At 37.2% G+C, this 23,338-nt stretch overlaps 1 protein-coding gene and 1 long non-coding RNA gene across 2 annotated transcripts in view; one reads left to right on the plus strand and one right to left on the minus strand.

The window, feature by feature from the left end:
- Plppr1 (phospholipid phosphatase related 1) overlaps nucleotides 1-23,338 on the minus strand; it is a 256,778-nt gene that overhangs the window by 103,606 nt on the left and 129,834 nt on the right. Inside the window, exon 2 of the mRNA XM_028770231.1 lies at nucleotides 13,297-13,404. Coding sequence (XP_028626064.1) covers nucleotides 13,297-13,359 — 63 coding nt within the window. The 5' untranslated portion in view covers nucleotides 13,360-13,404. The remainder of the gene's footprint in view (nucleotides 1-13,296; nucleotides 13,405-23,338) is intronic.
- Nucleotides 18,054-21,358, plus strand: LOC114623563. The gene is made up of 2 exons (XR_003711784.1): nucleotides 18,054-18,796; nucleotides 19,667-21,358. It is a non-coding gene; the product is annotated as an uncharacterized LOC114623563 (long non-coding RNA).

The following is a 23,338-nucleotide window of genomic DNA, read 5'->3' on the forward strand; positions in this document are numbered from 1 at the left end:
GAGCTGTAAAGCACTCTGGATCACAAGGATCTTGAATTTAACAAAATTACCTTAATCACATATCATAAATTTCCTTTTATCCTCCATTCTCCAGACCTTCTCACTAATTCAGTCACGATTTTTTCTAACTCCAGCTACATTCTCTTTCTTTCTTTTCCTTCTTTCCTTCTTTCCTTCTTTCCTTTCCTTCCTTTCTTCCTTCCTTTCTTCCTTCCTTTCTTTCTTTCTTTCTTTCTTTCTTTCTTTCTTTCTTTCTTTCTTTCTTTCTTCCTTCCTTCCTTCCTTCCTTCCTTACTCCCTTTCTCTCTCTCTCTCTCTCTCTCTCTCTCTCTCTCTCTCTCTCTCTTTTTCTTTCTTTCTTGTGACCCCTGAAGTGAATTTTGAGACAGAGCTATGGGAGGGGAGAAAAGCTAATGAGGTTGCCAATGATTATTTTATTATCAATGATATCAATGATTATTACTATGAGCAATTGCCATTCTGTCTCGCTTGGTACCTTGTGAGAGATTGTAGCAGATCTCCATTTAAAATGTCTCATCGAGGAGTTTGCCTACCACCATGCATTCTTCTTTGGTAAAGAGTGCTAAGGCCTCAGCCCCAAACCATTTACTCAACTCCCAGGCTTAATATGGTTTTACAAGTAGACCAGCCTTAGGATGAAGACTCATCCTGCATTATGGTTTCAGACAGTGTAAGCATCCTTAGTATGGGGCTATGAAAACAGGCAGGGACACTGTTCACACCTACTACATACATTATTTCTATAAATATACAAACCCCAAATGACTTTATTTAGTTCTTCCTGCTCGTGAGAGATCCTTTCTACATAATTTTAAATACAGAAAAAATATACCATTTAATATAATTGGTTTATACAACTGGTTTTGCTATAAATAGTTTAAAATAAAAATTAAAAACTTTTATATAGGTATGTATTATATGTTGAACATATTCCCCACCCCTACTCTCTGGTCTTACCTTCCATTTCTAACCTCTCTTCCTTGATTGTCATCTTCCTTCAGAAAATTGAAATGATTTTTATAGTTCTGCTTTTGAAATCCAGATAGTGGGTAAGTAGCCAATGATTATGACAGGGATCAAGAGTTACAAATTTGGTAGTAAACCTAGTTTACACTTAATTGTGTGATGTTGTACAAGTTACTTAATCTCTGAATTTCACTTATCTAAAAATTATTTGAATAAGTGAGTTGTTTAGAATGATAAGTTCATGCTTCTATCACTAACTGCAGAAAGGAATGTTTCTGATACTGTACTTAATATGCACCAGAGTCTGAGGATCATGGTAGGTACCCTAGCCAGAACTGCCAGTTGGGAAGAAAATGATAATTACACGTGTGTGGAAGAAATACAGTTCTAAAACTGAAAATAGGAACAATTGCTTATTTTACATAATGAACAATTTAACATATTAACCTATAATCAAAGAAGAAATTAAAACACTCAAATACACTTTCCTAAAGAAAACTAACAAAGGAAGCACGATTATAATTATTTATAATATCCCCCCCACCCTGAGGGCTTGGCATTGGTGAAGACCACATAGAATATGTTGTTAAAAAAAAATCTCATGTTAGAAAGAACAGTCCCCACTATTGCGTCTATCAGTTCTCTCATGGGAAACAATATGAGACTTCGTGTGGTTGGTAAATATAATTAATTTTCAAATTTCACTAAACATAACTAGTTTCTTTGCATAGAGAATTTCACTGGGAACATGTCAATAACAACGTAATCTCAAAATGTAGTTAATTTTTATGACAAAATGTAATACACATTCATGAAAAAAAATGTACTTTCAATCCCAACACCCAGAGGAAAACAATAGCCTTTGTGCACTGATTCTCTTATAAGTGCACATACAGATTTCCAAAATGGCATCAAGTTTTAAGTCTGTGCTCCTCCATCTGCATGAAAGATTACTTGGCTAAGGTATTATTTGGCACTACAGTGTGTTTAGTGCCAGCAATCTAATGGGCGTAGGATGGCTGAGAGGTTAATAAGGATTATGGGCCACAAAAATCAGTTTCTAACATTGAACATGAGGAGAGAGACAAGGGTTGTCTGTCTGTCTTTCAGTTGTGGTCCTCTAACAAGTACATGGTTTTATGCCTCGGTCCTATGAAAAAGGATGTTTATATGCAGAAGTTTAAGGTACAATGGCCCGGGCTGAATGTGGTGGCATGATCCTTTATACCAGCACTCAGGAGGCAGAGGCAGATAGGTCTCTGTGAGTTTGAGGCCAGGCTGGTCTATTTAGGGAGTTCTATGGCAGCTAAGGAGACAAAGTAAGGCCACGTCTCAAAACCAATCAACCAACCAAACAACAACAAAACAAACAAACAAACAAAGATAAAGGAGTCTCCTTCATGAGTATAGATAGAAATCCCAGGCACACCTGTGGGGCTGTTAGAATCCTGTGTTAGCAGTCCAGATGCCAGCAACTGTCAGTGGCATGTTGGGTCATGTTGATAGCATGGGGTCTGCCACTCAGATTTACGTACTTTGGGATTTCTAGCATATTGCCAATCTACTTTGTCCACAAACTGATATTTTAACCACCCCTTTAAAAAAGGGAGTATTTATAGCTCCTATTTTTATGGGCTCAGAGATCTAGTTGATACATAAGGAAACCACTTGGGTCTATATGGTTCATGCTCAGACTGCTCTCTCCAAGCTGAAAGAGGCTTAGAATCTGAAGGGTGTGTTAATCTTCTCCTAATCCAGTCCAAGCTAGAGTCACATCTCCAATTTACTACTTCATGGAAACTTGTTTCTGCTTGAGAGTCGAAGCGTTTTCCTACATAAATCATTTAATAAATAAAATCTCTGCAAACATTTTCCAATGCCTTATTAACTGGAATATGGCTAAGTAAACCTGTGACATCTAAATGATGCAGCATTTAATTTTTGTTGGAAAAAGAACTCATGAGAATACTTAGTGATAGACTACTTAGGCTGGAAAAGACTTTCTTTCCCCATTTATTTCTACGTTGGATGTAATTCTACACTCCCTTAGAAGAGGGAAATGGCCATATGTTTGTGGCTCCGGCTAATGAAACGCTAGTGGCAACTGACATACCTGACTAAATATGAGATTTAAAGGTCAGCTTTGTGAGTCTGCAAGACTGTTTCCTCTTACAAAAATAAAAACGGAACCATTCTGGGATGGAGGCTCCAAAGGATTTGGCCCCAAAGAGAATAAGAGAAACAGACAACTCCTGTCAACATATGGGGCCTACAGTATAAGAAAGCAGCCCATAGGTTAGTCAAGCCACCAACATTTAGGTACAGTGAGTTACAGTGGCAGAATCTATCCCACACAGTAAGAATCAATAACTTGGGGTGATTTGTGTACATTGCCTAATCTTTTATATAGATATGACCATGTGTACTATACTCTTTAGATGCCACGACAGTGCAACTATAATTGCTTTCAGTATTTTGACATATTAAGACGCAATGTACACTAATACATATGTGCAAAATATTTACATGTTACAAAACTCTAATCACCAAACTTAGCTTGGTAGTGAACAAAGATTAAGATGGGATTCTGTAAGAAAGAATACAAGGCCAAATAATGTCAAAATGTTGAAATTCTATATAGCTAAATTATAAAGACTTTAGTGTTTACTTTTTTACTATATAAAATGTAGTTGAAGTCACTCAAAATACATTTTTAAAAACAATGTTTTATTGGGAATGGAGAGATGGCTCAGTGGTTAAAAGAGGACCCAGCTCAGGTCTTATCACCCACATGGTGGCTCACAACTGTCTGTAATCCCAGTTCCAGAGGATCCAATGCTCTCTTTTAATCTCTGCAGGTACCAAGCATACATGTGGTGTACAGACATACTCTCAGGCAAAGCACCCATACACATAAAAATAGAAGCAAGGAAGTCTTTTTAGAAAAATGTCATTTAATACAAATAAGAGCTCAAAGTATTTCCCAAGTCTCATCAGTCAATATAAGTCTCCATCAAATTAAAGGATTTCCTAAAGAGCTTTAGGGAGTTGAAATCTATCTTGATCAAAATGTAAAAATGGTTTTTAGGCTCTTCAAGGAAGATAGATTCTAGGAAGGGAAGTTCACATTTCCACAGTTCTGTGTGTCTTCATTCTGGTCTCTGAAGACATAAACAAGGACTTCCTTTCTTTAATCCAGTGGTTCTCAATCTTCCTAATGCTGCAATCCTTTAACACAGTTCTTCATATTGTGGTGCCCACAAGTATAAAGTTATTTCATTGCTACCTCATAATTCTAATGTTGAAACTGTCATGAATTGTAATGTAAATATTTGATATACAGAATATTTAATATGTAACCAATGTGGGGTCACGACCCATAGGTTGAGAACCACTGATTTAATTAGTTCTCCACTGGAAAAAGTTCACTTATTCAGTGTAATAGTGATGTGTGTGTGTGCGTGTGTGTGTGTGTGTGTGTGTGTGTGTGTATGTATGTGTGTGTGTATACACAGTCAAAGAAAAGAATATTTTAATTTACATTGTAAAATTTCCAACTTTTATATTGTTAGCTGTATTGCCTTGGGCAAGTCAATTGCTTTTTTGTACTTCAGATTTTTCATTTGGAAGTTAAAATATGAAGATGAATTTCTGTTACATAGGATCAATATTGTTCTACTGATCTTTTAAACATATGGTTTTAAAGAGTATCAGATTTTCAAATATGGTGTATTTGATGATAGAATAACAGTATCTGTGGATGGGAAAGGTCTGAGATCTCTGAAAGGATGAGATTTCAGTATTATTAATTCATCTTATTAACATGTCCACAAGAGCAAACACTCTTACTCTGCTAACCCCTTTCCCAGTTTCCTCTTCCTTACTCCAGAAGTTGAGGGTTTTTTTTTTTTGTTTGATTTTTGTTTGTTCATTGTACTTTATAGAAACATGTACTTTCCCCAAAAGTTGCAGGAAGGAAAACTAGCCATTGAGGCATGTAGATACATGAGGATGTAGAAAATCAGATTTCCAACCCCACATCTTTGATCAAATTAATGGACTCACTCCCAGTTGGTTTCCTCTACTCCTGGTCCCTTGGCATTTAGGACAAGATCATCTTGCTCATCGTCCCTTCTCTTACTTGGTGAGAACTTGTTTTAACTCGGACCCAGACCCCATTCTGCTTCTAAAACTGCATTCTTGAGGAGCAAAGGAGTCTCACTCACTCAGAAGATCCAAAGACAAGCATGGCATCCTGCCTTTAAGACTAGCCTGGGAACCTTGATACTTACCAAAATGAACAACTGAATATTGATTGCACTGAAAACACTATCAAGTGATGTCTGCACAGTAAAGTACAGGCAAAAAGTTTATCACTAATATTTGTCATTGTAATTTAAAAGCCATATAATTCTATTGTTCTGCTATCTAGTAAACTCTTGAGGTTTCTTCCTAAAATCATGTAGGCCCCCACAGTTCATATATAAGGGGATTAAACTACCCAGAGGCTGTCTCTTCTGTTGGTTTTGTATATGTGTGTGTTCCCCTGCTCACAGACACAAGTGTATAATTAATTGGCTTACTTTCATCTTCGTGTCAAAACAGTTACTTTAAAATTATTCTTGTCAAGCATGTGTTACTCAGCAACAATGCTTGCATGCCTCATCTCATTAATTTTTCAAAAGCTCCCACTTCTTTCTATTTAACAAAATAATCAAAACTTTAAAGGACAAACTCAACTTCATATCAGCAACAAACAATAGAGCCAGGACTTGAGTCCAGAAAGCTTTATAACAACTTATATTTTTCATTACACTGTAGAAGAGAATAAGATTCTGATATTTTCCTATAAGCAGGGACCAGTTTATTATTTTAATTAATTAATTAATTATACAAAAACCTAGAGACAAAATTTTCAATATGAATTAGGTATACAAATCTGAAAGAGTCGAAATGTGATCCTCATATACAAATAGTTAAAATGATTTAATCTAAGAAGCTGCAAGTTCAGACTAGAAAGGCAAGTACACAGACATCCTTCTTCCCAAATCAAAGGCACTTACGATACATTAGTGGCACTCAATGTCCAAAAAGTGACACACAGTTTTTTCCCTTTCACCCTAAGGAAATCAGAATCAAGTTCTTGGCAAATGTTGTATTATTTATTTATCTCCAGGATGTGATTTATCATTATCATCTGATAGGTTCAGTCTGAGAGTACTGAATTCTCAAACACAGGCAATAAAACTTGCAAGTACAGCCAACCACCAAAATGGGGGGAAAAAACCCTGCCTCATGCAGATATGTCAAGCATTGGCTGTATACATTATATACAAGTTTCTAGCCCCAAGTCTCATCTTCTGAGGAAGCACAACTCCATATAGAGTTGGTCTTAGCACAAATACATTTGAAAGAGATTTGATGGTGCAGTTTAGTCACGATTTTACAGAGAATACAATAAAATTGGCCTTAGAGAAATCTATTTGTATGTGGAGGAATTTATTCAAAATGGAAAGTTACTGTTAAGCATTAAAAAAATGGAAAAAATGTCAATTTTTTGCCAGGGGACATGGGATACCACAAACAACACACATTGTTTTTGTTCAGACTCCTGGGATACCAGTTTGAGAGTCTATCCTTAGGGAAATGCTCTGTCTATAGATTCTCAAGCATGAAATGTGTTGCTGAAATACTAGATTAAGAAAAGGCAAGATAAAGATAGCAGGATGCAGAAATGAGGGAGTGTATAAAAGAACACAAAGATGAAGGATTTAGTTCACAGAAAGACACCTGAGTCCTTTGCTCCTATTTTAAATTTCCTTTAACTGTTATACTCTAAATCCGGTGTCTTCATTCCCCCAAATATTATTGACTATAAGACACAAACAAAGCTGAAAGAGTTATGCCTCCTGTTAAAATGAATTTTTTCTCCTATTCCATCTGACTTCTCTAGCTTCTGTCTAGTCCAGCATTTGCTACTTTGCGCTTATTCTACTGCAATTAGATCAGTGTAAAGCTAAGGTCTATTGGTCAGAAATATCATATGGGTTTTTCTCTGTTTGTCCTAAAACATTACACTCTAGACTGTCAGATCAGTATTCACATGCTAAGATTTCAGTGTCAGAACTTCTGGTTAGAGACTAAACCCGCAGGTGCCAGGAGATGACAAAGAATTCATTCCGCATGCCCAGCATTCTAGGCCTTGGGGTCCAGAATGCCCTGTTTGTCCATTTTACATTATGCATCTTAACCTATATGCTTTCCTGCCAATGCTCTGCCTTTCTCTTTGGTCCAGTCATCATTTTCTATATCTTCTCTTGTAATCTATAAGCATTGGCCCCTCCCATTTTTGTACAATTCCCGAACTGCCCAGGCTAATGCTGCTCCTGACCTGTTACCACCATGAGACCATTTGTGCTGCTCAATGCATCATCAGGCAGCTCATTACCACTTTTTCCAAGTAAGTCAAAGCAAGTTCCTGATTCGCCAGGAAATTTGGATTATGGATGTTGGTTCAGATCTATTTTCCTATCCAACGGCCAGGAATAAACCAAACGTACCCAATCTTTGCTCATAGAAGTACCCAAGAAAATGCCCATGAGAGTTCAACAATGGGCAGCAGGTGTCTCTCATCCTTACCCTGTGTCACACATTCATTTCAGCAAGGCTATAAAATCCTGTCTTTACAAGGAGTTTTGTAGGTGGAAGAGGAAGCCCTTGATCCTGTGAAGGCTGAGTGCTCCAGTGTGGGGGAATTGGAGGGCGGGGATGTGGGAGTGAGTGGGCAGGTGGGGGCATATCTTCATAGAAGCAAAAGGAGGGGGGATGGAATAGGGAGTTTCTGGGTGTGGGGGGAATGGGAAAAGGGGATAACATCTGTAATGTAAATAAAACATCCATAAAAAATTAATTAAAAAAAGTACAAGGAGTTTTCCAAGATCTGAGTTACAGAACAAGCTTAGTTACATGGAAAACATTCAGAAGAGGCAATCACATAATGACTCAGGGAAACTGTAGACATTGAAAACTTTGTTGAATTTATCAATTTATTAAATTGATAGAATAAAGGTAGTGGATAAAAATCTAGTACAAAACACCTATAATTAACTTTCATTCTCTCCCTTTCTTCTCTCATCTCTCTTCTTCCCTCCCTCTTTCCCTCCTTTCTTTCTTCCATCCCTCCCTTCTTTATCTGTCTTTCTGTTGAATTTATAAGTTAACCTAAAGCAAAACAAGGTACTAGAAACTCTGGGTAGTAATGCATAGATGCTAGCCCCAGTGGGCCCAGGTGAGTGTAGAGAAAGAGTTACAGATCAATCTCAGTATTGGCGTTTGGGCCTTAGTGTCTGCAATATAGGACAGGAGGACTTGTGTTGGAAGAACAACTCCTGTGTAAAAGCCAGTATTCCTGAAAAGTCTTTCTTCACTCCTGAGAAGGAAGGCACTGCTAGGGTAGGAAGAACACAAGGACAGAATGCTCTGACCTTGGGATCATGGAAGTTGAAACCAAAGTGCAAGAATAATATTCATTCAAAAATCCTTCCAAAGCATTACTCCCCAAGCCTAATACCCACATGAATCCTAAAAGAATCTATCCACTGTGAGTTATGGCAGCAGACAGAACAAATAAGATGCCCAATCACCTTATTCTGTGAGTATGCAAAATGCATATGGTATAATTAAAGACATGCAAGAAAGGCAAAAGCTTTGAAATAATACTATAAAATAGGAAGATTAAAACAAAACCACACAGAATTTTTAGAAATTAAATAGAAATGAGATGAATGAAGAGGAAAAAGTACAGAACGAAGTAGAAAGGTATAAGATACATCAGAAAGCTGTTACAGTGAAAAGAAATGGAGTATCATTTGAGTGTTCATTGTGTGTGTGTTTTGCTAGGGGAGAGCATAAACAGACATCTTTTTACCCAGAGAGAGTATCAATGGCAGATAAAAGAAATTATTCTACTCTATTCTAATGTAGCGAGCTGGTGTCTTTATTGGTGTCATTTTCAAGCATAGGCAGCTAAATCAGTGAAAGCCCACTCAGGCATTGGTGAGGACTCATGGAACCTGTACCCTTAAAGCTCTCTATATGATCTATGTCAGCTAGCAGGACAGTATCCTCTCCCAAGAAATTGTTTTACTGCCTTTATAATCTTGAGGAGGGACCTTATGAACATTGTTAAGTCTCAAAAACTTTCTCAGCCTTGCAGTTTTTGTTTCGTTCTTGAGTCTTATGAGCCCTCCTCCTCCCTCCACAAGGGAACACTTTAATCACGACAAAATATCTATATGTCATTCATATTGAAAATGCAAAGTAAATTATAGTAGAAATTCATGCTTAGGAACCGAAGCACATCTAAGAAAGGGGGAAAATGTTATAATCAACTGAAAATAAAGAGTGTTTCACCTATTGAGAAGAGTTAATGCTGGAGGAGCTGGCAGCAGCAACAATACTATCAGGGAGTAAAAGAGAGTAGACTAGTGTTCACAGTTCTACCCATAGAAACCTGGTGCCAAGTAAAGTCACCATTCCTTAGTTATCACAATAGGCCAACTTCAAACAAGTATTAAAAAACCTTATGAGTTATGACTTCTGAAAAACCTGCTAAAGGATAAACTAAAGATTAAAACTATTTTGAGTTCCCATCTCACCCCACTCAGAATAGTATTATCAATGAATCAAATGACATCAGATGCTGGTATGGATTGGGGAAAGAGGAACTCTTATTCACTGTGGGTGCAAGGATAACTGTATAGGCAACATGGAAGTTAGTGTGGAGGTTACTCAAAAAGCTGTATGTCCAAGCTATATCTCTCTTGGGTTAATACCCAAAGGTCTGTATAGCCTCCTTGTTCATCACTGAAAAATTCCTAGAAAGTAGAAATAGTCTAGATTTCTATCAGCTGATGAATAGATAATTAAAATGTGGTACATATAAACAATGGAATTTTATCAAGATATAAAGAAAAGTAGAAATATAGAATTTTGCGGGAAAAATATGGAATTTAGAAAAAAAAATAGGTTGAAGTAACCCAGGCATAGAATGATAAACACCACATGTTGTCTCTCAGATCAGGATCTTTGCTTCATTATTTAGATTTGTGTGTTTAGCTTGTAGTACCTGTAGAAGCCAGGAAACCAGAAGAGGTACACTGGACAGAGAATGCCTTAATGACAGTAAACATGATATGAAAGGAGAATGTTGCCACGGAATGACTAATTTGGGAAGAAGGATATAAGTAGAGAGAGGGTTAACTGAAGTGAAGGGTGTATGAAATAGCCAAAGGAAACCTTCCATGTAAATAAAACATATAGGTATAAAGAAATGTGCTAGATACTCCCAGAGACAGAACCACCAACCAAAGAGGCATGGACTGTACCTAACCCCCCTGCACATATGTAGAAGATGTGCAGCTTGGTCTTCGTGTGGGTACCCCAACAACTGGAGTAGGGATCATCCCTGAATCTGTTGCCTGTCTTTCTGTAGATCCCATTCTCCTAACGGGGCCACCTTGTCTGACTTCAATGGGAGAGCATGTGCCTAGCCCTGCAGTGACTTGATGTGCTCAGAATGGGGTAGCAGTGTATGGGGGGGGTGATACCCAGAGGAAGCTCTCCCCCTTCTCAAAGGAAGAGGAATGGGGAGATGATCTGCATGAGGGTGTACTTGGAAGAGAGGGGGGACTGATATTGGGATCTAAAATGAATAAATAAATAAATAAAAATAAAACAACCTACCAAAGTTTTCAAATTTAAAAAGATGTGCAAGAACGTGAAATCATGGACCTCTGGTAATGCTACTCCAGTACCAGGTGTTTCTCAGAAACTATACACAAACAACACAAACAGACTCATCAGGTTGTACAGGTTGTATTTATATGTTTGTTGTGTGTGTGTTTGTGTGTGCTTAATGACAATGATCATAGAAGAAAAGGCTATCAATTTGAGAATGGGGATATGGAAAGAGTTGGAGAGAAGGGAGAGAGGGGAAAAGGGAATTATATTTTAATTAACAATGTATAAAAATAAAAAGTACACTTGAATCATATTCTCTGTCGTAAGATTTTGGCCACAGCAGCAACATTTTCCTTCCCCGGGGGGGGGGGGGAATGTCATTTGAAGCAAACATGAAAAAATTGTAGGTTTTGGTTTTGGTAGTAGGGTTGGGAATTTATTTTCTTGTGTTTAATATCTTTCCTAATTAAAAAAAAATATCCACTGATACAATTGACTTTTTAACCTAGTAATTTTGGCTGCATTTCCTGAGACTCTTGTTACAGAGCCTGGAAGAAATAGGACAATGATCCAATGTTTGTTAGTGCAATAGTGAGAACCAGTGGAGTCTCCTTGAGGTTTCCTTTTTCCTACTTCTCAATTAAGTTCCATCCCCCACCCATCCTGCTTATTCTGGAGAGATGTGAATGATACATCTGAGTTCCTGTATAGAATGACAACACAGCAAGAAAAAGAAGGAACCATTTCTCCTATCCTGGGTTTTCAGATCATCTTGATGACAACTTCAAGGTGAGCCACAGAGGGGTTAATTTATCTCTCTAGCTTCTGTCTCACCAGCCAAGCTCACCATTCTCCCATTAGAGAAAAAAAATAGAAAAAAAAACTTCAAAAAGTAGAGTTTCCAGCAATAAATTATCCCTTGCTTTAAGACTTGGTTCCTGTTGGGTTTGGGGAATAAATCTAAAATAGAAGTGTGCTGGGAGAATAAAGGTGATGACAGGTGACTTATTCCCTAGCATCCTTGTAGAATACTATAAATCTTATTTTTTATCACAAAAAGGAGAACACTTAAAAAGGAAATGATATTCTCTTTACATTTTCTGTATAGGCAGCAAGATAAAGATCCCCCTTCATCCATTACAATTCAACAAGAAGTAGAACCCATAATTCGTACACTGTGTTGTCAGTATCTGACTGGTGTTGGCCATTATATTACATAACAATGTTAAAGACAATATGTGCACATTACAGAGATGAGTTACTTGTTTAGGCTTCTAGAATTTTAGCGCAATTAATTCTATATGAGCTTTGACCTTCTCTCCTATTTCACCAGATTCTGTAATGCAAGCAAGCTGTTTCACAAATGTCAAACAGGGAATAAACTGCCAGGTAATACTATCCTGCCCCTAAATGCCCACCAGATAAAACACACAGATCAGAATAGCTTTAAATTCAAAAAGTCACTATGATTCATAGGCTGAGTATAACAACGTTTCTAAGTAGGTGAGGTCCTAATCCCAGTACTCATAAGGCTAAAGCAGAAGGATAGCTGTGAAGTCAAGACAGTGCGGACTAAAAAGGGCGATTCTGTCTCCAAAACAACAACAACAACAGTAAAGGAAAAAGCCAGCATAGTTACTGAAAGTCTGTGTTTGCTGTGATATGTAGTAGTGTAGCCTGAGTGCCTCCTTTCACAGATAATAAATAGATCAACACACATAACCCTCAATCAACCCAAAAGATGTACAACATAAAAGACGCTATAGCTACCCTTTGGAATGGTGAGATTATTTACACAGCTATCCAGATTGGATGCTAAGGAACTTTTCAACTCTTTACAGTTCATATTTAAGGTCTTTATTTGTGGCAAAGTAATCCCTTAGGTGATGTATCTCAAGAAGACTGAACAGTAATATAGTTAACAAACCAACATTTTACTGTCGAATAACTTGGGGGATAGATTTTTGGACATAGAACTGCCTATTTTCCCAGATGTCCTCGTCTTCGCCTACTCCACAGCAAATATTCCATATAAGAAAGATCTATGGGGAAGGATGCTGGAAACTAGCAGAACAGATGCAGGGGAAATAGTGGAGCAACTCGCAGAGATGTGTGATGGAAGCAGTATCCCATAACATAAGCTTTCTAACATTACAGAGAAAAATGCATAGAAGTGGTCAATTCTATTTTTTTCCATCCACGGACTCCAGAGGCAAAAAAGCATGAACTACTACCATCGGTAAACTGCCTGCCTTATTTGATTTTTGGAAAAGGATATTGATTTTTAAAGGAGAACTTAATTAAAGTGCTGCATTGACTTTCATAGCTAATATAGGGTCATTGAAAAATAAAAGAAACAGAATAAAAATGCACTTTGTCCTAAAGACATAGTCTCAAAACCTTATTTATGGTTTCTGATTTAATAAGCATTCTTTTAAAATTATTGATTCTCTTTGTGATATCAATGTTTGACCCAATCGTAAGATTAAGTAATTTCACAAAAGAGTACATATTCTCAGCACAACATTTGCTATTACAGCATGTTCATAGCTTTAAAAATACACTTACCTCAACAAATATAAAACATGGAATGATGGAGTAGCTGCGCTGAGTGTTGTTTTCCACAGCCATCTCTCAAACCATGTGGTGAGACTGCACTGTCAGAAATTGTCCAGGCTGAAACAGAAATAGATTGCAAGATGTAAGAACTGCGTGTTGAGAAGTCCCTTTAGATGTGGAGACTGAGTACAACCAAGGCATTGATCTACAACACAGCTGAGCTAGAATCAAGTCTATACCAGCTAAGAATAGTCTTAGAGGAAAATTGACCAGATAAAGAATGTCTCATGCACACAGCTATAGCAAACAAGATTATAACTCTGGGCACTCCACTGTGTCTTAACCCAGTGGACTGCTGTCATGCCACAAAACACAGCTTCTGGTATAAAATATTTCTTATTGTCATCCTGCCAGGAATTCTCCTCCCTGTGCCTAATTCTGGTTTACAACCTTGTTTGGTCTGCTTCTTTGCCTCTGGCCTTTTCTCTCCCCTTGGGGCCAAGATCATCTATAGACACTAATCTTCCCCATTCTTTCATGTATTGTAATTATTTGCCCTTGCTTGTGACTACACAGCAAACAACTACCTTTGGTTAATATATCACTGACTTATCTTTCTGTATGCCCCCTGACCTGTGAATATGACCCTAGGATGAAACATTAAAGCAATAATCTATTCTCCACACCTACAAGAATAAAGGAGCTAGACTATAGCAAATTATTCTTGCATATTTTATTAGGTCATCCCTGTCCTGCTCCCAACTGAAAATATTCTTCTAGTAGGCGAAAACTTAATTTAGATTTTTCTTATAGAAGGAATGAAGCTGAGGTTTTAGAATTTTTGATACTTTATAGATAAAGAGAAACTTTCCAAGACATGTTTTATTCTCTGTCCCAAACATTGCTACATGAAGATCACAGATGCTTTTACTGTCTACGTGTTGCTTTTCACTGACTCTGTCTCTGTGTCATTACAACTACCGATTCTTGGGTATTTTGGTATGGAGAGTTACACAGGAACTTCAGGGCTACTTGAATAGCCAACTGCACCTGTTAATGTCTTTATTTAGCTAATTTCTCTTCATTAAGGTCTCACATACCTGACATGTTTGCAAAGTAAAGCTTTAAATTAGATTTTCTTCAGTTTAAGATGCCACACTCTCAAGTGTTAATTATTCTCAGATCAAATACAATTTATATCCTTTGTAATCTGTATTCATCACAATATGAAATTTTTTGCCTCAGACACATTTAAAAAATTTAAATGGACATTATATGCTATGAATTAATATCAATAATATATCTATTATTTTATCATTTAACTTTTGAATTCAGGACTAACTAATATTGCCTTTATTAAGAAAGGGACATGCATATACATTTTACACACTGGATTAATAGTCAGGTCTTATTTTGTTCAATTTTACTTTCTTCAAATATCTTAAAATTCACTCATCATTCTTTATGATTCAGATATAATATCCTTTTAGCATCAATAAAGTACAATGCCATAAATAGAAAAAAATAAAAACTGATCATGTCCAATAATATGGATTATCAGGGAAAACAAAGGCACGAAGTACATAGTATTTTAAGTTATTTTTATATAGACTTAATAAATAGGAACAAAATGGAAAAAACGAGACATTATTCCAATGTAATTATGCCCCTTTACATTTGCAACATGAATATATCAGTATCCTCATTTCCACACATCCTCAATATAACATTTTTATGATCTACCTTTTTAATTATAGTGATTCCAGTATCTATAAAACAATATCTAACTGTGGTCTTAAATGAGCATTTTTCTGTTAACAAAAGAACTGATCATTTTTCTATGTGTGTACCAGGCATTGTTGCATTTCCTTTTGTGAAATGTCTATTTAAAACTTGCAACTTTTGTGATGGGTTCTTCATTGTATTATTTTTAGGTTGTCTTTTTTGTATATTCTGAGTACTTGTCATTTATCAAATATATGTTTCATAATTATTTTCTTCCAGATTTGTGCTTGCCTTTCAGCTTCTAATGATATATTTTATATGCACATTTTCCTAATACAGTAACAATTTTAATTAGAGACTTTAATTTCAAAGACCATTAAATACAAAAATTTATTACCCTATTATACTTGTCCAGATTTTCAACTGCAACTTAAAAATGTACAAACATATAAATCAATGTTGAGATAAAATCAGTGCTAGGAATTCTTAGAAAAGACTACCAATGTAGACAATGTACAATAAACAAATGAGCTATAGAAGAAATGTATATCACCAATGAACAGATGAAAATATTCAAAAATTTATTTATTAATTCAGGCTATGGAAATGAAAACAAACAACATGGAAATGCTTCACATCTCTGAGAGTAGAAAGAGGTGCAAGTTGGATAGCCCCAAATTTTGAGCCCAATGGAGCAGTGGACACTGTTCACATAGCTGGTAGGAATGATTTTTGAAGAGCGAATCATGCTCAATTCTTCCCCGAAGAACAAAACCCTCAGAAAAGCTTCCCCATCTTAAACCCTGTTGCATTTCCATTATACAACCAACGAGCAATCAGAAAAACAAGTGAGAAAAGAATCCACTCGCAAAAAAACATCTTTAGATTTTGGAATAAGTGCAACTAAGTAGGCAGACTATCTCCATGCTAAACATGACAGAACACTCATGAAAGAATTGAAGAAGACACTCACAAAGGAAAAGATGTCCCATGTTAATGGATTAAAGACTGAAATTTAAATTAAAGAAAGTTCAACATTCTCAGGTTGGGGGGTGGCGAAGCACTCCAGCAAAGCTTCTAGAGCTATGAATTCATTTACCTTATTTGTGAAATTTTAAGAACAATACTAGACTCAATATAGAAAATATTGAAGGAGGAGACATGGATACTGTCATCAAACTCCATTCATGTACTTCCTGTTCATTGTGTACAAACTCTCAAGACTAGAAAACCTCAAGGCTACAAACTCAGGACTGGATATTTCCATATCAAATGCAAACATAATATAAAAGGAGGAGAATTCATATTGACAAGCAGTGTCCTTTGCTGTTAATTATCTCAGATGAAGCACTTCATCTCCAGGTAAGTATTACTATATTATGAATCATATTTCAGTGGAATCTCAATTCAACGTTCTCTGATGAGTTTTGCCTGAAATTTTCATATCGTTTCCACTTGTTCATGGGAGGAATGCCAATTTGTTGTGAGCTCAAGGCACAGATCATCAAGTAACCATGTTAGTGATACAAAAAGTGGATAAAGACATTCTTGGGGAGGAGAAGATGGGAATAAATATCTTTGTTTATAATCTGTTTGAAATTAACTCATCTGACTAGTCTGGGAAGCTCCTGGGAACATATATGGCATTGGAAATGAGTGTCCATAACTTTTGTGTGAGTTAAATTATTCTTAGAATCTAGCACTACTAATTTTAGAGAAATATGAGCTTGTTTTCTGTATAGATAGAATGTATATTTTGCTACTTTTGCCAAGAAGTCCATGGTATCTCTTTTCAAAATGGCAACAAGAAGGCTACCAAAAGTATTTCTGAGCAGGCCCAATACTCTCTACTTTGAACCCACATTGATTTAAAAACTTATCTCTCTATCATTGTTGACTCTATAGTCTACATAGTTGTAGGAGGAGGGTTTCCTGATCATTTCTAGGTGCTTAGCCTTATGTATGGCCTCAGCACATAAGATGCCAAAGACAGCAGGCATCCTCTCATCCAGGGTGTAATGACCAAAACTATTCCTGTATATTGTCAAATATCTGCTTCAAGTAGGGACACTGATTTCAGTGATAGCAGCAGAATCTATGGCCCACACCATGTCAACAGCATTTTCCGATGTATTACAATATTTAGCCTAGTGTTCTAAAAGCTTCTCAAATTTAGGTTAAAATTAAAGTGAGGAACTAACAACAGAATAGATGCAAATAGTCAAGGAAGAAGCAAGACAAAAAACACAAATAGTCAAAGAACAAGCGAGACAATAAACAAAATTCCTCAGCCTAGAATTGACCTTAATACTTTCATGTAATTAAAATGGTATAAAAGCATAAAGGAGAAGGGGAGATGGGATAGGGGGTTTCTAGGGAGTGGAAATGGAGAAAGGAGATGACATCTGAAATATAAATAAATAAAATATTCAATAAAAATGTAAGAAAATAAAAAACTAAAACTATTATATTAAAAGATTAAAGTGAGATCATGGCTAGCATTAAAAGTGGGGAGAGAAACTAGAGCTCGTTTCTCTGTGACATCAAATAGAGGGGTAGGGAGCAACCCTCATGGAGAACTACTACTTTAGGATTGAAAACACAGGCACATGGCCATGGAGCTGCTATGTCTGACTGGGATAAAGTGTTCAACTTAGGCCACAGGAATGAACTGGATTTGCCTAGTACCTAACAAAAGGGAAAATGGAATTTGACAAGGTGTTTTACTTGTATATAGGGAAATAAAGAGATTCCAGAGTTCAAATGCCATATCAAGATGAGCACGAAGCTGCTATACTTTAAGTTATAAGCATCCTGAGTTTAAAGAGAAAGCAAAGGGACTCTATCTTTAGGTACTTCAAGTTAAACTAGTGTTTCTTAAAGGGTCCATGAAAAAAACATTAAAGGCAGCAAAAATACTCCAAACCCATTTGAAAGTATGTAATGAGATGTCCAAAATATAAAATTTTAGCAACTTCACTAAGTTTAGTGTTTGTTAAAATTTAATTTGCATGAAAATGAACTGTAGGTAAGATTTTAATGCTAAAAATTCCCTTTCAAATAAGCTATGAATAAATGTAAATTAAACTGCTGACTTTTATAAATTATTTCAAAAAAAAATTTTTGTTCATTTTACTTTGCTCCCAAATAACCATTCATTTTTTTACATATTGGTTCCACTTAATTGGCTTACAGTCAGTGGAAAGAGGCTCAAAAAGTGACCACAGAAAACAGTGTTATGAACTTTCAAATATCCCTGGAGGATTTTGCTATCATCAATGTCAAAGAATCTAGAACTTGATTTCTTGTACAAACAATCAGAAGACAACAAAACAAAACCCAAACAGAACAGACTATCCTTCGCTTTGAGAGTTTTCTTCCCTTTCCATACCAGTTGCTCTTTCATACTTCCCTAGGCTTTAGACGAACTACAAATTAAACACATACATCAAAAGATTTAATGCTAAGATCCACAGGAGTGAGAACATGTACCATTTGTCTTTTTCCATCTGGGTTAACCTCACTCAGTATATTTCCCAGATCTAATCATTTACCTGCAACTTTCATAATTCCATGTTACTTTACTGATGAATAAGATTCCATTGTATAAAGGTACCACATTTTCATTATTTGTCTTTCAGGTGCACTTTTAGGCTGTATGAAATTCTCAATTAACAAAAATATAAAAACACAAGTGACAATAAACGGGGTGATGGCTTTGAAGACGTTAATTTGACAGGAGATAAAGATTAGCAAAGATCCTGAGAGGATGGAGCAAACAGAGGTGAGTCCTGGCTTACTGCCTGGGAAGTCAAGAGACCTCTGTGTGGTGAGAGAATGCAGACAAGTTGCTGGTGTTCTTCCAGATGTGGGTGGGGCTAGCATGTGGGGAGGCTGCAGTATATTGGCTTCTGCAGGTTGGGCTTCAGAGAGAATGGTATGTACAGAACATGTGACTTCAGACTTCAGCAGAATACTGACATGCAGGTGTAGAAGAGGAAGCTACTCAAGACCCAGGGAAATCATTTACAAAGGTTAAGCACAAATAACTCTTAGAGCTCACACACAGCCAAACCTTCTCACCAAAATAATTAGAAAGACCTCCCAGCTCTCCAGATGTCTGCCACAGTGCACGGTTTTCAGGTGAATTAGCTCTAGTATGAAACATTTCTCATCCAGAAGCCACAAATGGTTGTGGGTAGTAATTCTTGCACTATGCAATTTTTTAATTCTCTCATTTTTGTAACTCACAGTTCTAAATCTTTTCAGGTACTCCTTTGATCTATCATATCATGGCTAATATTGTGGGCCACCGGGTTGTTTGTCCTTGTCATATCTCCTTGTCAAAACAAGAGCATGTTTTGACAAGTGTGTGTTGTTAAGACCAGAACCCATGGCCCAGGTCTTAACAACAGCATCTTCTGATGTATTCTGCAACACACCACTTAGCCTGGTGCTTCAAGAAGCTTCCAAAAGTTAGGTTAGTTTAAGAATGAAGTGAGAACGTAGTTAGCATTAAATGGGGAGAAACCAGAGCTTATTTCCATATGATGTCTAATACTAATTGCAGGGGAGTAGGCTTAAGTTAAAAGGAGAAAATGAAAAGGTAAGAAAAAAATGACTTATGAGAGGAACGTTTCATTTTATCTTTCAGTTCCTGTGGTGAACCCTAATCCCCAGATGCAGTTCATCTTGAACACATGTTAAAGATGCATTAACTGCCTGGGTGGTATGAGCTGCCTCTCTCTATTCTGGATCACATCTATTCAGTCCATGGTCTCCAATCAAGATCACAGTTTGCATTTAGTTTCCTAGTGATGGAAAAATCCAGTAGTGTTTTTTAAAGCAACAAAGCCATTAAGAGCCAGGAACAAATGAAACAAAATTGTAGGTGGATGTAAAATAGATTTTATCAATTAGTCATATGAGATTGAGGAACGCGCTACTTAGGCTTTTAAGAGAAGCACTTTGTTGAGTTTTAGAGATTTTTTTTCAAAGCTTGTCAGTGTGCTAGCCACACACAATGGGAGGTGGCAAGGGCACTCTTTTCTCCAGTCTCTCTCTTCCTGATTCTCAGAGCTAGACACATGGCCCACCCCTTGAACTAGCTCAAGACAAGGCAGAAAGAAACAAAAGGAGTGAAAAATTCATAATTTAGAGAAAGCAGATTGGGTCATCTCTTTAAAAAAGTAACTAGATTCAAAGTCTTGTGAGGCTTCCGGGGTCCTCATGAACTCTGATGAGTTTTCGGACCAAGTAATAATAATTCTAGGATCCTTCAGGGGACCATTGCTCACTGGCCGCTAGCTCAGCGGGACTAGGTTTCAGTCGTGTCTCTATTGCTTAAATATGAACCATTTCAAGTACCGCAGGCTCTCCCAAACTGGGTTTCCCCCTAATGAGAAGTTCTCAGCTGCTCTATTTCCCTAGATTAACCCTTTGAACTTACAGTATGTCAGGTTTGTCTTTTCGTCCTGTGTCCCAAGAGATAGCAGATAGCTTGCAAGGTGACCACTGTGCCGTGCCAACAGAGTATTTATTAATATTAATCGGCATCTAGGGTCCACACAGCTAGGGTCCTCCCAACCGAGTGGGCTTTGAGAGACAGAAGACTGAGCATGACAGTGTGATAGCCACACATGATGGGAGGTGGCAATGGCACAGTCCCAGCTTGCTGTAACTCTTTCAGACTGCCCCACATTAGCAGTCCCATTTCGCAGCACTCCTCTCCCTGTGACCACCCAGTCTCTCTGCATTCTAGCCACTCCTTCTTGGCAGTATGCCAACCGCTTTCTCCCCTACAGGCCCTCTCACAATATGTTCCCACTGTAGAGCACAGTCTCTTCCTCTATATTTGCCTAAGAAATGTCTGCTCATTTTGCCTATTTTATAGACAAAGGAAATCCCAACAGGAAAAGTTTGTTTCCCTCCTAGACTTGTTCGGATATATCTCACAGTTTTACCATCCTGTCGTCCTTTCTTATTGCAAACGTTTAATCTGCTTCTTTTACAAGTTGTCTGTTTTGCTCCATGTGGCCAGGACTGTGTTTATCTTGCTCACTCCTTATAGCCTCAGCAATTTATACAATATCCGGCACATAGCATACAGTAGGTGTTGACACACAGGTCCCTCAGCTATCCAGCCCTATTGTATTATCTGTATTCTATACTTGCCCTGAGATGCCCTTGAGTTTCTGAGTCAGTCTTAGGTTTTGGGCCAATCTTCTGTTAGTCCTACATGAACTCAACTATGTGATGCTGATCTAGGTCTTGGGTCTATCATTTCTGCCTGTTCCGTATTGTTAAGATTCATTATACCATGCAATTAAAGAGAACAGAGAAATAATGTGTTTGGTGTCCTCAAAAAAAAAACCAAGAGTTAAGAATACATCTTTTTAAAGTGTAAAATTGATAGGAAGAATTATTCCATGATATTCTACTTGGTCCTTTTGATTATGCAAAAAGATTATTGCATTAAAAGGTCTATGCCTTGATTAAATGCCTTAAAAAGAATATTGTTTTAGAAGTCTGAGACTATGTCTGTTAGTCTTTCAAAACAACAATGAACCCGAATATGATGCCAATTACAAGACTCAGCATATGAACCACAGCAGCTAGAAAGAAAGCATACAGAAATGCTCTGGTGACTAAGAAGAGAACCCAGGCCCACCTTCTGTTTTACCACCACAACTGCTAAGTAGAGAAACAAGCCTGAGACAGAAGGGTACTGCTTCTAATTTCCTTTTCAAATTACTGATTTTGTTTATCTGTAACTTTCCATTAGGAAAAACAATAGCTGCAGAACATGGAAACACACAGAGTGGTTTTCTTAATTATAAAGTGGTGAGTTCACATTTCCTTCAATCAAACTAGATGCTGGGAGGAAATGAAGTTTTGATGCTATGTTAAAAGGAAATCCTGAAGCACTAGAGGCAGGGATGTAGGAAACACACACACACACACACACACACACACACACACACACACACACACACACCATCCCTCCCTTCCACACTCCTGGAACAGCTGAGACATTGAGAAAGTCACAGGAGAAGTAGTGCTTAGCAAACTATGGAGAGAAAAGAAACAGTTAATATATTGTCACTGGTCTTAACTGAAAGCAGTGAATGTGATTCTAACATATGCTTACGTTATTTCTGTCCCTTTACCTCTCTTTCTCTGGTTATAAAATTTGAAATATGAAAATCTCATTGTAGTTCTCAATCACAAGATTTATAATTAAAATTATACTAATTTACTTTAGAGTAAAGGTATTATTACATTGTGGTTTCTAGCATATTTCCCATGAAACTGTCCACTGGTAAGGATACACATGTACTTGTATTATGTTAAAGTCTAAAATAGACCATGCTATGCTAAGCCAATGAGGTAACCCCCCCCCCCGCCCTCTATTTAAACCTAACCTTCTTATAAGGACCCTGAAGATGCATTAGGAAATCACTGGACATTTTATTTGTTGTTCTTCCAAATATAGAAGAAACAAAAAAATAACAACAACAGTAACAACAAACCCCTGTTCTTCTTTTTAAGTGGCCAAGCTTGCCTTAGTAAAGCAGCCAGAGACCAGGACCTGGCCCTAAAATCTCCCCCAACAATGTCTAGCACCACTCTGGTTTCCAAAGATTCAAGATACAGGAACCATTAAATATTTAGAAGGAAAAGAATCATAAAAACAGAGTGAGAATTTTCTGGAAATATAAGAACTGTACCCAAAGACTAACATCTAAAGATACTGTGCAGAGTCCTTTGGATACTGAGGCTCCAGAATGTTAGAAAACCCTTTGCCGTCACGCCTGCAGGGATATATTACAAACTATTGTGAGTGGTGGGAAGGCTGTGATACTAATTCTGTCAAGCAAGGCTGCATTTTCCAATTTAAAGCTGAGCTGCCCTGGAGCCAAAGTATTTGGTTTTTAGAAGGGGAAACAGGAAGTAAAAGTTTGTGTATATCTATGTCTCAGGAGGGTGAGTCCATGAGATGTTGCATTCCATGAACAGAGACACTAAATCTACTCAGTTTACCCCATGGAATGGAATGTGTTTGTGAGATACTCTGCCACCCCTAGAAAGTCACTATCAGAAGTCCCTGAGCCCTCATAACAGGGTAATTCATCAGCCCTGTTAGAACCTGTGGAGATCGCATGAGGACCAGGAAAAGGAGGCTAGAGAAATTCCTTTCATCACAGGAGATTTGGGAGGATTCACACAAAACTCTGGGGTGACACATGATTTCTCCACATTGGTACACAATCAGAGTGTGCTCTGTGATTAAAGCAGGCTGAGAATTTTGAATGAACATAATAAA

This window comes from Grammomys surdaster, unplaced genomic scaffold (genome assembly GCF_004785775.1).
Source record: "Grammomys surdaster isolate TR1022 unplaced genomic scaffold, NIH_TR_1.0 199, whole genome shotgun sequence".
In the NCBI taxonomy this organism is placed as follows: domain Eukaryota; kingdom Metazoa; phylum Chordata; class Mammalia; order Rodentia; family Muridae; genus Grammomys; species Grammomys surdaster.